The sequence below is a fragment of the Aquarana catesbeiana genome, linkage group LG11 (assembly GCF_042186555.1).
Source record: "Aquarana catesbeiana isolate 2022-GZ linkage group LG11, ASM4218655v1, whole genome shotgun sequence".
In the NCBI taxonomy this organism is placed as follows: Eukaryota; Metazoa; Chordata; class Amphibia; order Anura; family Ranidae; genus Aquarana; species Aquarana catesbeiana.
The window spans coordinates 1,185,963-1,201,200 of record NC_133334.1 but is presented as its reverse complement, the minus strand read 5'-3'; the positions used below and the strand labels follow the sequence as shown (position 1 = coordinate 1,201,200).

Here is a 15,238-nt window from a genome sequence, read left to right as displayed (position 1 = left end):
GGTGGCGAGGGAGGGGAGAGCGGTGGCGAGGGAGAGGAGAGCGGGGCGAGGGAGGGGAGAGCTTGGCGAGGGAGGGGAGAGCGGTGGCGAGGGAGAGGAGAGCGGTGGCGAGGGAGAGGAGAGCGGTGGCGAGGGAGGGGAGAGCGGTGGCGAGGGAGAGGAGAGCGGGGCGAGAGAATGGGAAAGGTGAGTGGTGCAAGGGAGAGGAGAGCGGGACGAGTGGGGTGAGGGAAAGGAGAGTGGGCTTGTGACAGACTCACCCGGGAGAGAAGATTTTGGAGGGGTCTGTAGACTAGGCTCTTGTCTACTGACTATGGGGGTCCGGGCTTTTAAGGGAGCACTGCTATTTGTGAGGTGTGGTGCCTGGGGGACCCTTGGAGCAATGTTACTTTGGATTCAAGCATGTCTCCCCAAACACACAGACTATGGGCCCTGGAGGACCCGGATACACGACTATGGGCCCTGGAGGACCCGGATACATGACTATGGGCCCTGGAGGACCCGGATACACGAGTCTGGGCCCTGGAGGACCCGGATACACAACTATGGGCCCTGGAGGACCCGGATACATGACTATGGGCCCTGGAGGACCCGGATACAGGACTATGGGCCCTGGAGGACCCGGATACATGACTATGGGCCCTGGAGGACCCGGATACATGACTATGGGCCCTGGAGGACCCGGATACAGGACTATGGGCCCTGGAGGACCCGGATACATGACTATGGGCCCTGGAGGACCCGGATACACAACTATGGGCCCTGGAGGACCCGGATACACAACTATGGGCCCTGGAGGACCCGGATACATGACTATGGGCCCTGGAGGACCCGGATACATGACTATGGGCCCTGGAGGACCCGGATACAGGACTATGGGCCCTGGAGGACCCGGATACACAACTATGGGCCCTGGAGGACCCGGATACAGGACTATGGGCCCTGGAGGACCCGGATACATGACTATGGGCCCTGGAGGACCCGGATACATGACTATGGGCCCTGGAGGACCCGGATACATGACTATGGGCCCTGGAGGACCCGGATACATGACTATGGGCCCTGGAGGACCCGGATACACGACTATGGGCCCTGGAGGACCCGGATACATGACTATGGGCCCTGGAGGACCCGGATACAGGACTATGGGCCCTGGAGGACCCGGATACACAACTATGGGCCCTGGAGGACCCGGATACATGACTATGGGCCCTGGAGGACCCGGATACATGACTATGGGCCCTGGAGGACCCGGATACATGACTGTGGGCCCTGGAGGACCCGGATAGATGACTATGGGCCCTGGAGGACCCGGATACAGGACTAGGGGCCCCGGAGGACCCCAATACAGGACTAGGGGCCCTTTTTCCCGTCACCTATTGTTTCTGTCTGTCGGGAGGATCCTCTATGACGGGATTGGTCGGGATTCTCTCCTCCTCCTCCTCTAACTCTTGGGTGATGTTTTGGGTAATATTTGGTTTTGTTCTTCATGTGGTGACTGACCTACTGAAGAGCATAAAAACCGGGATCTCTGTTCAATAAACTGTCATTCCTTTGGTTGTAACCCAACATTTGGTCTGTGGATGATGATCGGGGGAAGGGCTGGTATTGGCTCTCAGTCTGCTGGAAGGGTTTGGAGGGCCGGAGAGGAGAGGAAGAGGAGAGGAGAGGAGAGGAGAGGGAGAGGAGAGGAGAGGAGAGGAGAGGAGAGGAGAGGAGAGGGAGAGGAGAGGAGAGGATAGTGAGGGAGAGGAGAGGAGAGGATAGTGAGGGAGAGGAGAGGAGAGAAGAGGAGAGGGAGAGGAGAGGAGAGTGAGGGAGAGGAGAGAGAGGAGAGGAGAGGAGAGAGAGGAGAGCAGAGGATAGTGAGGGAGGGGAGAGGAGAGAGAGGAGAGGATAGTGAGGGAGAGGAGAGAGAGGAGAGGAGAGGAGAGAGAGGAGAGCAGAGGATAGTGAGGGAGAGGAGAGAGAGGAGAGGAGAGGGAGAGGAGAGGAGAGGATAGTGAGGGAGAGGAGAGAGAGCAGAGGATAGTGAGGGAGAGGAGAGGATAGTGAGGGAGAGGAGAGTGAGGGAGAGGAGAGGAGAGAGAGGATAGTGAGGAGAGAAGAGGATAGTGAGGAGAGAAGAGGATAGTGAGGAGAGAAGAGGATAGTGAGGGAGAGGAGAGAGAGGGAGAGGAGAGAGAGGGAGAGGAGAGGATAGTGAGGAGAGAAGAGGATAGTGAGGGAGAGGAGAGAGAGGAGAGGAGAGAGAGAGGAAGAGGGAGAGGAGAGGAGAGAGAGGAGAGGATAGTGAGGGAGAGGAGAGAGAGGGAGAGGAGAGGAGAGGAGAGGATAGTGAGGGAGAGGAGAGGAGAGAGAGGAGAGGGGAGGATAGTGAGGGAGAGGAGAGGATAGTGAGGGAGAGGAGAGAGAGGGAGAGGAGAGGAGAGGAGAGAAGAGGATAGTGAGGAGAGAGAGGATAGTGAGGAGAGAAGAGGATAGTGAGGAGAGGAGAGTGAGGGAGAGGAGAGAGAGGGAGAGGAGAGAGAGGGAGAGGAGAGGAGAGAGAGGATAGTGAGGAGAGAAGAGGATAGTGAGGAGAGGAGAGGAGAGTGAGGGAGAGGAGAGGAGAGAGAGGATAGTGAGGAGAGAAGAGGATAGTGAGGGAGAGGAGAGAGAGGGAGAGGAGAGGAGAGAGAGGAGAGAGAGGATAGTGAGGAGAGAAGAGGATAGTGAGGAGAGGAGAGGAGAGTGAGGGAGAGAGAGGGAGAGGAGAGAGAGGGAGAGGAGAGAGAGGGAGAGGAGAGAGAGGGAGAGGAGAGAGGAGAGAGGGGGAGAGGAGAGAGGGGGAGAGGAGAGAGGAGAGAGGGGGAGAGGAGAGAGGGGGAGGAGAGGAAGAGGGAGGGAGAGGAGAGGATAGTGAGGGAGAGGAGAGGAGAGTGAGGGAGAGGAGAGGATAGTGAGGGAGAGGAGAGGATAGTGAGGGAGAGTGAGGGAGAGGAGAGAGAGGAGAGGAGAGTGAGGGAGAGGAGAGGAGAGGAGAGAGAGGGAGAGGAGAGTGAGGGAGAGGATAGTGAGGGAGAGGAGAGGAGAGGAGAGGGAGAGGATAGTGAGGGAGAGGTGAGGGAGAGGAGAGGAGAGTGAGGGAGAGGAGAGCGAGGGAGAGGAGAGCGAGGGAGAGGAGAGTGAGGGAGAGGAGAGGATAGTGAGGGAGAGGAGAGGAGAGTGAGGGAGAGGAGAGGAGAGTGAGGGAGGGGAGAGGAGAGTGAGGGAGAGGAGCGAGAGGGAGAGGAGAGAGAGGGAGAGGAGAGTGAGGGAGAGGAGAGAGAGGGAGAGGAGAGTGAGGGAGAGGAGAGGATAGTGAGGGAGAGGAGAGGATAGTGAGGGAGAGGAGAGAGAGGGAGAGGAGAGATGAGGAGAGGAGAGGAGCGAGAGGGAGAGGAGCGAGAGGGAGAGGAGAGGATAGAGAGGGAGAGGAGAGGAGAGTGAGGGAGAGGAGAGAGAGGGAGAGGAGAGAGAGGGAGAGGAGAGAGAGGGAGAGGAGAGAGAGGGAGAGGAGAGTGAGGGAGAGGAGAGGATAGTGAGGGAGAGGAGAGAGAGGGAGAGGAGAGATGAGGAGAGGAGAGGAGCGAGAGGAGCGAGAGGGAGAGGAGAGAGAGGGAGAGGAGAGGAGAGAGAGGGAGAGGAGAGGATAGAGAGGGAGAGGAGAGGAGAGTGAGGGAGAGGAGAGAGAGGGAGAGGGAGAGGAGAAGAGAGGAGAGTGAGGGAGAGGAGAGGAGAGGAGCGAGAGGGAGAGGAGAGGAGAGAGAGGGAGAGGAGAGGATAGTGAGCGAGAGGAGAGAGAGGGAGAGGAGAGGAGAGGAGCGAGAGGGAGAGGAGAGAGAGGGAGAGGAGAGGAGGGAGAGGAGAGGGAGAGGAGAGGAGAGTGAGGGAGAGGGAGAGGAGAGAGAGGGAGAGGAGAGGATAGTGAGGGAGAGGAGAGAGAGGGAGAGGAAAGGATAGTGAGGGAGAGGAGAGTGAGGGAGAGGAGAGTGAGGGAGAGGAGAGTGAGGGAGAGGAGAGGAGAGTGAGGAGAATAAAAGGAGAGGAGAGTGAGGGAGAGGAAGGGAGAGGAGAGAGAGGGAGAGGGAGAGGAGAGGAGAGGAGAGTGAGGGAGAGGAGAGGATAGTGAGGGAGAGGAGAGAGAGGGAGAGGAGAGTGAGGGAGAGGAGAGAGAGGAGAGTGAGGGAGAGGAGAGAGAGGGAGAGGAGAGAGAGGGAGAGGAGAGGATAGTGAGGGAGAGGAGAGTGAGGGAGAGGAGAGTGAGGAAGAGGAGAGAGAGGGAGAGGAGAGGATAGAGAGGGAGAGGAGAGGATAGTGAGGGAGAGGAGAGTGAGGGAGAGGATAGTGAGGGAGAGGAGAGGATAGTGAGGGAGAGGAGAGGATAGTGAGGGAGAGGAGAGGATAGTGAGGGAGAGGAGAGTGAAGGAGAGGAGAGTGAAGGAGAGGAAAGGGAGAGAGGAGAGTGAGGGAGAGGAGAGTGAAGGAGAGGAGAGGAGAGTGAGGGGAGAGTGAGGGAGAGGAGAGTGAAGGAGAGGAGAGTGAAGGAGAGGAGAGTGGGAAGAGGAGAGTGAGGGAGAGGAGAGTGAGGGAGAGGAGAGTGAGGGAGAGGAGAGGAGAGTGAGGGAGAGGAGAGGAGAGTGATGGAGAGGAGAGGAGAGTGAGGGAGAGGAGAGGATAGTGAGGGAGAGGAGAGGAGAGTGAAGGAGAGGAGAGTGGGAAGAGGAGAGTGAGGGAGAGGAGAGTGAGGGAGAGGAGAGTGAGGGAGAGGAGAGGAGAGTGAAGGAGAGGAGAGTGGGAAGAGGAGAGTGAGGGAGAGGAGAGGAGAGTGAAGGAGAGGAGAGTGAAGGAGAGGAGAGGAGAGAGAGGGGAATAAAAAAGGAGAGGAGAGTGGGAAGAGGAGAGTGAGGGAGGGGAGAGGAGAGTGAGGGAGAGGAGAGGAGAGGAGAGAGAGGAGAGTGAGGGGAATAAAAAGGAGAGGAGAGTGGGAAGAGCACCCATTGTTAACCTATGGCCTGCTGGGATGGAGTCATGTGACCTCTATAGGTGGGGTCCTCAGTGTGTGAGTCTTGTTTTCTCCCCCATAATAATGATGATATCATTGTACAGACAGACGGACATTTCACCTTCTTTATGCGGAGTTGTCGGACGTCTTTCCCAGCAATCTGCTCCGCTGCAAACTGAGAGAAGAACAAGAAATAATCACCCCAAATATCCCGGCACCAATCACATCGCGTGTATGGGGGGAGGGGTCAGACACACAGAATTTGGGAATACTTCGCTGGGACTCACCATGGAGTACGGGTCAAAATCCTCCACATACTTCTGGAAGCCCTCAATGGAGAGAAAGTGAGAGAATTACACGGAAACAATTCACAGATAATAAATATAAAGGAAAGGTCACATGTCTGGTCTCAGCCAATGTCTGATCTGATAGAGATCACTGCCGGAGGAAACACTGCGGAGCAGAGTGACAGCATGGACACAAAGCGGAGCGCCACGTCCCAGCAAGGGAAGTCGTATCACCACATGGACCGCATGACATCACACACCCCCACATGACATCACACACCCCCACATGACATCACACACCCCCACATGACATCACACACCCCCAACCCCCCCGCGTGACATCACACACACCCCCACGTGACATCACACACACACCCCAACCCCCCGCGTGATATCTCACATTCCCCCGCATGACATCACACGCCCCCACGTGACATCACACACACCCCTACCCACCCCGCATGACATCACACATATACCCCCCCATGTAACATCACACCCCTCGCGTGACATCACACACACACCCCCCCCCACGTAATATCACACACACACAGAGGAGCGGGATATAAATCATATATACACCTAAAGATATTTTATAAGTGGATCAATAAATCTTTTATCTCCTTTTTTGTAATCATCTATCATCTCTTTATTATTATCCCCCTCCCCCGTCCCACTGAAAATACATAAAAAATACACATCAAACGCACATAGAAAACATCTCCGATGCTGAATCTGATCTGCACCAACCCAGAAAGAGGACCTGTCATGTCATACCGAGCCGGACAGACAATGGAGGACACTGCAAACTAGGGGGGTCCTGGGACTATAAGACAGGAAGATGGGGGTGGGGTATTACAGGAAGGTGGGGTGAGGAGGGGGTTAAAAGGAAGGTTGAGGGTGGGGTCACAGGAAGATAGGGTCACAGGAAGGTTGGGGTCACAGAACGGTTGAGGGTGGGGTCACAGGAAGATAGGATGAGGGGGGGTGAGTCACAGAAAGGTTGGGGGGGGGGTCACAGGAAGGTAGGGTGAGGAGGAGGTCACAGGAAGGTTGGGGGGGGGTCAAAGGAAGGTAGGCGATGTGGAGGTCACAGGAAGGTTGGGTGAGGAGGAGGTCACAGGAAGGTTGGGGGGGGGTCACAGAAAGGTAGGGTGAGGAGGAGGTCACAGGAAGGTTGGGGGTGGGTCACAGGAAGGTAGGGTGAGGAGGTCACAGGAAAGTTGGGGGGTCACAGGAAGGTAGGGCGATGTGGAGGTCACAGGAAGGTTGGGGGGGTCACAGAAAGGTAGGGTGAGGAGGTCACAGGAAGGTTGGGGGGTCACAGGAAGGTAGGGCGATGTGGAGGTCACAGGAAGGTTGGGGGGGTCACAGAAAGGTAGGGTGAGGAGGTCACAGGAAGGTTGGGGGGTCACAGGAAGGTAGGGTGAGAAGGAGGTCACAGGAAGGTTGGGGGGGGGTCACAGGAAGGTAGGGTGAGGAGGAGGTCACAGGAAGGTAGGGTGAGGAGGAGGTCACAGGAAGGTTGGGGGTGGATCACAGGAAGGTAGGGTGAGGAGGTCACAGGAAGGTTGGGGGGTCACAGGAAGGTAGGCGATGTGGAGGTCACAGGTTGGGGTGAGGAGAAGGTCATAGGAAGGTTGGGAGGGGGTCACAGAAAGGTAGGGTGAGGAGGTCACAGGAAGGTAGGGTGAGAAGGAGGTCACAGGAAGGTTGGGGGGGTCACAGGAAGGTAGGGTGAGGAGGAGGTCACAGGAAGGTAGGGTGAGGAGGAGGTCACAGGAAGGTTGGGGGTGGGTCACAGGAAGGTAGGGTGAGGAGGTCACAGGAAGGTTGGGGGGTCACAGGAAGGTAGGGTGAGGAGGAGGTCACAGGAAGGTTGGGGGTGGGTCACAGGAAGGTAGGGTGAGGAGGTCACAGGAAGGTTGGGGGGTCACAGGAAGGTAGGGTGAGAAGGAGGTCACAGGAAGGTTGGGGGGGTCACAGGAAGGTAGGGTGAGGAGGAGGTCACAGGAAGGTTGGGGGGGTCACAGGAAGGTAGGGTGAGGAGGAGGTCACAGGAAGGTAGGGTGAGGAGGAGGTCACAGGAAGGTTGGGGGGGTCACAGGAAGGTAGGGTGAGGAGGAGGTCACAGGAAGGTTGGGGAGGCCACAGGAAGGTAGGGTGAGGAGGAGGTCACAGGAAGATAGGGTGAGGAGGTCACAGGAAGGTTGGGGGTGGGTCACAGGAAGGTAGGGTGAGGAGGAGGTCACAGGAAGGTTGGGGGGGGTCACAGGAAGGTAGGGTGAGGAGGAGGTCACAGGAAGGTTGGGGGGGTCACAGGATGGTAGGGTGAGGAGGAGGTCACAGGAAGGTTGGGGGGGTCACAGGATGGTAGGGTGAGGAGGAGGTCACAGGAAGGTAGGGTGAGGAGGAGGTCACAGGAAGGTTGGGGGTGGGTCACAGGAAGGTAGGGTGAGGAGGAGGTCACAGGAACTTTGGGGGGGTCACAGGAAGGTAGGGTGAGGAGGTCACAGGAAGGTTGGGGGGGGTCACAGGAAGGTAGGGTGAGGAGGAGGTCACAGTAAATTTGGGGGGGGGGGGGTCACAGCCCTTTCCTGGGGCTAAGAATGGAAATCAAGTTGACCACCTATGTGGGTTCACTCTGCCCGACTAATGCATGTTTAGACCAGGTGGAGGTCTGGGACTTTGTTTGTTCACTTTTGATGGGGAAGAAATGTTTGGACTCACCCGGGACAGAGGCTTTTGGAGAGGACTGGATGCTAGCCTCTTGTCTACTGATTATGGGCCCTGGCATTTGAGGGAGCTCCAAGCACTTAGGAAGATGTTCTGTTATGTAATGAAAAGGACATTATTACATTTCACAATCTAGGAAGCCATGATGGTCTCTGCCAACCTGACACTCAGTAAGCCGATGTATATGAAAAGAAAGCTGGTTAAATGTTTATTGTTAAGTAGATCTCTCCCTTTGTTAATTGTGTCACCTATTGTTTCTGTCTGTTGACTAACTTGGTTAACCCTTGGAAGTATCTATGATGGGATTAGCCATGAGTCAGCTCTACTTTATTATCTAACTATCGTGTGATATTTTGGGTAATATTTGGTTTTAATTGTCCATGTGGTGACTGACCTATTTTTGAAGTGTATAAAAACCTGGATTTATGTTCAATAAACTGTCATTCCTTTGGATTTGACCTCACAGCTTGTCTGTGTACAATGATTGGGGTAAAGAGCTGGTATTAGCTCACCATCTGCTGGAACGGTTTGGAGGGCAGGAGGCACTGTTTGGCAGAAGCACCTAATGGGGGTGCCTAGAGGTTCCATCACATTTGGTGGCAAGCAGTGGGAGGCTTCCTGCAGTCTGGGACATCCAAACCTCCACCTGGATCCAAGGTCCGGATAGCAGGAGAGGAGAGGTACAGATACCAGCCGCCATGGAAGAGGAATTCAGAAGGAGGTTACGAGAGATGCGGATACAGCACAGAGGACAAGTATCAGAGCAGGTCCTGCTGGGATTGTATGATTCTGTCCGCCGGAAACTCTGGAAGGAAACACTAACCTGTGAGCAGCGACACCAGGGAAAAATTCTCTCCTCCTTCCAGGAAAAGCACTGGTCACAGTACGAAGTGCAAATGCTGTTACTGGGGAAACAACCGCACAAGGAGTGGACAGCTGAGTTAAGCAGGCTGGTCCAGGTGGAGATGCAGTTGGCCGAGAGCTACAGAGCCCTTCGCTGGCATGTAGCCCAAGTGTGCCCATGGACAGTGGACAACACCCCAACAGAAGGCTTTGGCTACTGCGGCCTGGGGATGTTGTGCTGGAGGTTGTCTAAGGACCCCGACTTTGGGGGTGATCTGGAGTGGTGTTTGGAGGACATCATGGATTACAAAGACTGGAGGCTGAACGTCTCGGAAGTGCACTAGAATCTTTGGAGTTTCTAGCCGTTCAGGGATGGGAGCTGGAGATTGCCTACAGACAGCTGCTAGACTCTGCTTAGTACCAAGGCTGGGCTCCGTTTGCCAGGGACTACAAGAAGGTACTTACCAACAGCTCTGAAATCCTGGCTGAAGTGTCGGCGATGGGGCAGAGTGTGCTTTGCCCACCTTCAGCTATGAAAGCGAAGCTCTTATGGCGGATGCAGCAAGCGTTGACTCACCTGTTTCTACACAGGACGAGCTTAGATGAAGGAATGCATCTGTCCAACAGCCGAATAAGGGTACAAGGGGTGGAGCAGCCGGCCCATCTCCCCAGCAGCAGTTCAAGGACCAGGGAGGAGAGGAAGTGGTCCTCACTCCCCAGCCACAGATCCCAGAAAGCATGGATTTAATTGACTTTTCCTCAGGAAGATATAGCATTGATTGAACTTTCAACTGAAGCGCTGACAACAGGGCAGAACATTGCCAACCTCTGCTCAGCACCTTCAGTGGCTCTGGGGATTCAGGGAGAGGAGATAGTGAACCTCTATTCATCGCCATCAACTGGGAGATTTAATAGACTTTTTTTGCTGAGGAACAACCCAGGGAACCTTCAGCACAGAAGCTGGCATCCAGGCAGAGCGCTGCTGACCTCTGCTTACAACAATCGGTGGCCCTGGAGGATTTGTACAAAGCCACTGACTTTTCATTTTGATTCCCAGCAGAAGAGCTGGCATTAGGGCAGAACATCACTGAGCTCTGCCCAGCACCAACAGCAGCTTCAGCCTCCCTGAGAGAAGAGGCAGCCTGCCTTTCTCCCACACCACTGACAGGGACATGCCAGCAGCATCTGTGCTTCTCCAGCTAAAGCACTGGCAACCGGACAGAGGTTTCAAGACCTCTGACCCACATCTGTGGCAGTTCCAGAGGCCCAGGGTGAGAAGGTGGTGGTTCTTCCCCAGCTGAAGTCAGAGATGCCAGGAGGGGAGGAAACCAATCCCCCACCCGAGTGGCAGATCCACAGTCCGGGAGTGGATGAAGTCGGCCTCCCTCCCCAACAGTTAGCCGAGGCGGTTTATGTGGGATCCCCAGCAGAAGCGCTGGCATCAGGGCACAATGCTACCAACCTCTGCCCAGTACCGGCAACAACCTTGGAGTTCCAGGGAGCCGGGGCAGGTGGCCCCTCTCCCCAGCAACAAGCTGATGTAGTGAAGCTCCTACGCCCAGCTGAAGCGCTGGCAACAGGGCAGAGTGAAGCTGGCTTTTGCCAAGAACCTATAGTGTCTCCATGGTTTCAGGGTCTCCACGATCTTTATCCCACACCTACTGATCACAACCCTTCCCTGGGGCCAAGAATGGAAATCAAGTTGACCACCTATGTGGGTTCACTCTGCCCGACTAATGCATGTCCAGACCAGGTGGAGGTCTGGGGGCTTGTTAGTTAAAGCGGAGTTCTACCCACAAATGAAACTTCTGCTTTTCAGATTCCTCCTCCTCCCCCCTCCGGTGTCACATTTGGGACCTTTCAGGAAGGGGGGGGGAGGAGGGAGCAGATACTTGTATAATCCAGGGATTTGCTCCCACTTCTGGGCATAGATCACCGCAGGCTCCGCAGCGATCTACGCCATGTCCGACCCTGGACAGGTAAGTGTCCATATATTAATTTTTTTTTTCGTCGAAATTCCGCTTTAACATTTTTAATGGAGAAGAAATGTGACAGACTCACCCGGGAGAGAAGATTTTGGAGGGGTCTGTAGACTAGGCTCTTGTCTACTGACTATGGGGGTCCGGGCTTTTAAGGGAGCACTGCTATTTGTGAGGTGTGGTGCCTGGGGGACCCTTGGAGCAATGTTACTTTGGATTCAAGCATGTCTCCCCAAACACACAGACTATGGGCCCTGGAGGACCCGGATACACGACTATGGGCCCTGGAGGACCCGGATACATGACTATGGGCCCTGGAGGACCCGGATACACGAGTCTGGGCCCTGGAGGACCCGGATACACAACTATGGGCCCTGGAGGACCCGGATACACGACTATGGGCCCTGGAGGACCCGGATACAAGAGTCTGGGCCCTGGAGGACCCGGATACACGAGTATGGGCCCTGAAGGACCCGGATACACGACTATGGGCCCTGGAGGACCCGGATATGAGTATGGGCCCTGGAGGACCCGGATACACGACCATGGGCCCTGGAGGACCCAGATAAACGACCAAGGAGGAACCGGATACACGACTATGGGCCCTGGAGGATCCGGATACAGGAGTATGGGCCCTGGAGGACCCGGATACACGAGTATGGGCCCTGGAGGACCCGGATACACGAGTATGGGCCCTTGAGGACCCGGATACACGAGTATGGGCCCTGGAGGACCCGGATACACGAGTATGGGCCCTGGAGGACCCGGATACACGAGTATGGGCCCTGGAGGACCCGGATACACGAGTATGGGCCCTGGAGGACCCGGATACACGAGTATGGGCCCTGGAGGACCCGGATACACGAGTATGGGCCCTGGAGGACCCGGATACACGAGTATGGGCCCTGGAGGACCCGGATACACGAGTATGGGCCCTGGAGGACCCGGATACACGAGTATGGGCCCTGGAGGACCCGGATACACGACTATGGGCCCTGGAGGACCCGGATACACGAGTATGGGCCCTGGAGGACCCGGATACATGACTATGGGCCCCGGATACATGACTATGGGCCCTGGAGGACCTGGATACATGACTATGGGCCCCGGAGGACCCGGATACACGACTATGGGCCCTGGAGGACCTGGATACACGACTATGGGCCCTGGAGGACCCGGATACACGAGTATGGGCCCTGGAGGACCCGGATACATGACTATGGGCCCTGGAGGACCCGGATACATGACTATGGGCCCCGGAGGACCCGGATACATGACTATGGGCCCCGGATACATGACTATGGGCCCTGGAGGACCTGGATACATGACTATGGGCCCCGGAGGACCCAGATACACGAGTATGGGCCCTGGAGGACCCGGATACACGACTATGGGCCCTGGAGGACCCGGATACATGACTATGGGCCCCGGAGGACCCGGATACATGACTATGGGCCCCGGATACATGACTATGGGCCCTGGAGGACCTGGATACATGACTATGGGCCCCGGAGGACCCAGATACACGAGTATGGGCCCCGGAGGACCCGGATACACGAGTATGGGCCCTGGAGGACCCGGATACACGAGTATGGGCCCTGGAGGACCCGGATACATGACTATGGGCCCTGGCATTTGAGGGAGCTCCAAGCATTTAGGAAGATGTTCTGTTATATAATGAAGAGGACATTATTAAGGAAGTCATGATGGTCTCTGCCAACCTGACACTTAGTGAGGAGATGGATGTGAATAGAAGGTGGGGTGATGAGATTTGGACAGCTCCGGGTCTTCCTGAATACCGATACTCGGCTTGTTGTGTGTTTATTGTTAAGCAGATCTCTCCCATCGTTAATTGAGTCACCTATTGTTTCTGTCTGTCGGATAACTCTTGGAGGTATCTATGACGGGATTGGCCGGGATTCTCTCCGCTCCTTGTTATCTAACCCTTGGGTGATGTTTTGGTCTTATTGTTCGCAGACACACCTCCCCTGTGCACGATATTTGGGGGAAGGGCTGGTATTGGCTCTCGGTCTGCTGGAACGGTTTAGTGGGCAGGAGGCTCCCTCTGGGAGCCAAGCGGTTCCATCACAGTGGGGGGGGGGAGAGGTCACAGGAAGGTGGGGGTGAAGAGAGGGGGTCACACAAAGGTGTAGGAGGGGTCACACCAAGGTGGGGGAGGGGTCACACCAAGGTGGGGGAGGGGTCACACCAAGGTGGGGGAGGGGTCACACCAAGGTGGGGGTCACACCAAGGTGGGGGAGGGGGTCACACCAAGGTGGGGGAGGGGGTCACACCAAGCAGAGGTAGTTACTTGTCTCTTGCTGGATTGGAAGGGCGTATTGTAGACCACCATCCGCTTCAACATCTCGGGAGGCTGCAGAAATATGAATTGCAGAGAAATTATGGCGCCGGCCATGTGGGGGAAAATTTGGTGCAGAAGGAAATGTGGGCGGAGAATGACACGGATTTCCCCTCCCATGTACTGGCAGCTCAGCCCCCCTCCTGGACTGTTATTGGGATTAGTGACCTCCCTAAACCCCACCCACAATGACATCACTCACCAGGGGGTCGGCCTTCGGCGGCGCTCTCAGCAGGAAGTTGGTGTCGGGAGGCAGCATAACCGGTTTGGATGGGATTGGCACCGGGGGGCGGCGGTGAGTCGGTGGGCTCGGCGCCATCTGCTGTATTCCCAACATGGAGGTCAGCGGAGAGGAGAAGGTTATTGTATATCATCGAACGAGCGCTGTCACCCCCACACACAGCGTGCGCCGTCACCCCCCCCCACACACAGCGTGCGCCGTCACCCCCCCACACACACAGCGTGCGCCGTCACCCCCCCACACTGCGTGCGCCGTCACCCCCCCACACACACAGCGTGCGCCGTCACCCCCCCCCCCCACACTGCATGCGCCGTCACCCCCACACACACACAGCGTGCGCCGTCACCCCCCCCCATGCACAGCGTGCGTCGTCACCCCCCCCACACTGTGTGCGCCGTCACCCCCACACACACACAGCGTGCGCCGTCACCCCCCCCCATGCACAGCGTGCGTCGTCACCCCCCCCCCACGTCATCCAATCTTCTGCCATGAACCAAAACAACTAGGAAAGGACACCCATCCCTGCATCCCAGACACGCCCCCATCACAGGGAACTGAGCCAATTACCAGCAAGTCGTCTCCAAACTGAACCATTCAATTCATGGCAGAAGATTGGACGGTATGAGAACCGACACCAACCAACCGTCCTGGGAGAAGAGAACGAGAAGACCTGGACAGCCGCACACCGGAATGGATAAATCCGTCCGTTTATTCAAAATACAGGATCATGGGGTACACAAAACACAACTGTGGGGGTACAAAAATAGCTGACGCGTTTCACACTTACACCAAGTGCTTACTGGTGTAAGTGCGAAACGCGTCAGCTGTACCACCCCACAGTTGTGTTTTGTGTACCCCATGATCCTGTATTTTGAATAAAAGGACGGATTTATCCATTCCGGTGTGCGGCTGTCCAGGTCTTCTCGTTCTCTTCTACTTGCATCAGCATTTAGCCAGAACCTGGGGCTCTTCTCTTCCCGGAGGTAATGAGACACAAGCACTCTGGTTTAAGCCCCTCTTTGAGCAGAGGATCCCACATCAACCACCCTGGGAGGTACCCCAACACCCCAAAATCCCCCCCAACACAGCACCCCAAAATCCCCAACACAGCACCCCAAAATCCCCCCCAACACAGCACCCCAAAATCCCCCCCCAACACAGCACCCCAAAATCCCCACCTCCCCCAACACTGCACCCCAAAATCCCCACCTCCCCCAACACAGCACCCCAAAATCCCCCCCCAACACAGCACCCCAAAATCCCCCCCCAACACAGCACCCCAAAATCCCCACCTCCCCCAACACTGCACCCCAAAATCCCCACCTCCCCCAACACAGCACCCCAAAATCCCCACCTCCCCCAACACAGCACCCCAAAATCCCACCCCCAACACAGCACCCCAAAATCCCCACTTCCCCCAACACTGCACCCCAAAATCCCCACCTCCCCCAACACAGCACCCCAAAATCCCACCCCCAACACAGCACCCCAAAATCCCTACCTCCCCCAACACTGCACCCAAAATCCCCACCCCCAACACAGCACCCCAAAATCCCCCCCAACACAGCACCCCAAAATCTCCACCCCCCCAAAAAAAATCCCCCAACAATGCAAAACCCAAATATTATCAACCCCAACATAGCCCCCCCCACACACATACCAGCGGGTTGCTTGATGTGGAGGAGATTTTACTGACATTCGATGTATTCCGTACAACCTGGGGAGAGACTTCGATCACCATCAGACAGAGACCCCCCTCCCCCCATC

General features: G+C 56.2%; 1 protein-coding gene across 1 annotated transcript in view; it reads right to left on the bottom strand.

The window, feature by feature from the left end:
- The window catches only part of USH1C (USH1 protein network component harmonin), a 141,602-nt gene that overhangs the window by 16,361 nt on the left and 110,003 nt on the right, over nt 1-15,238 (bottom strand). Inside the window, 2 exon segments of the mRNA XM_073603928.1 lie at nt 5,148-5,201; nt 5,314-5,355. Coding sequence (XP_073460029.1) covers nt 5,148-5,201; nt 5,314-5,355 — 96 coding nt within the window.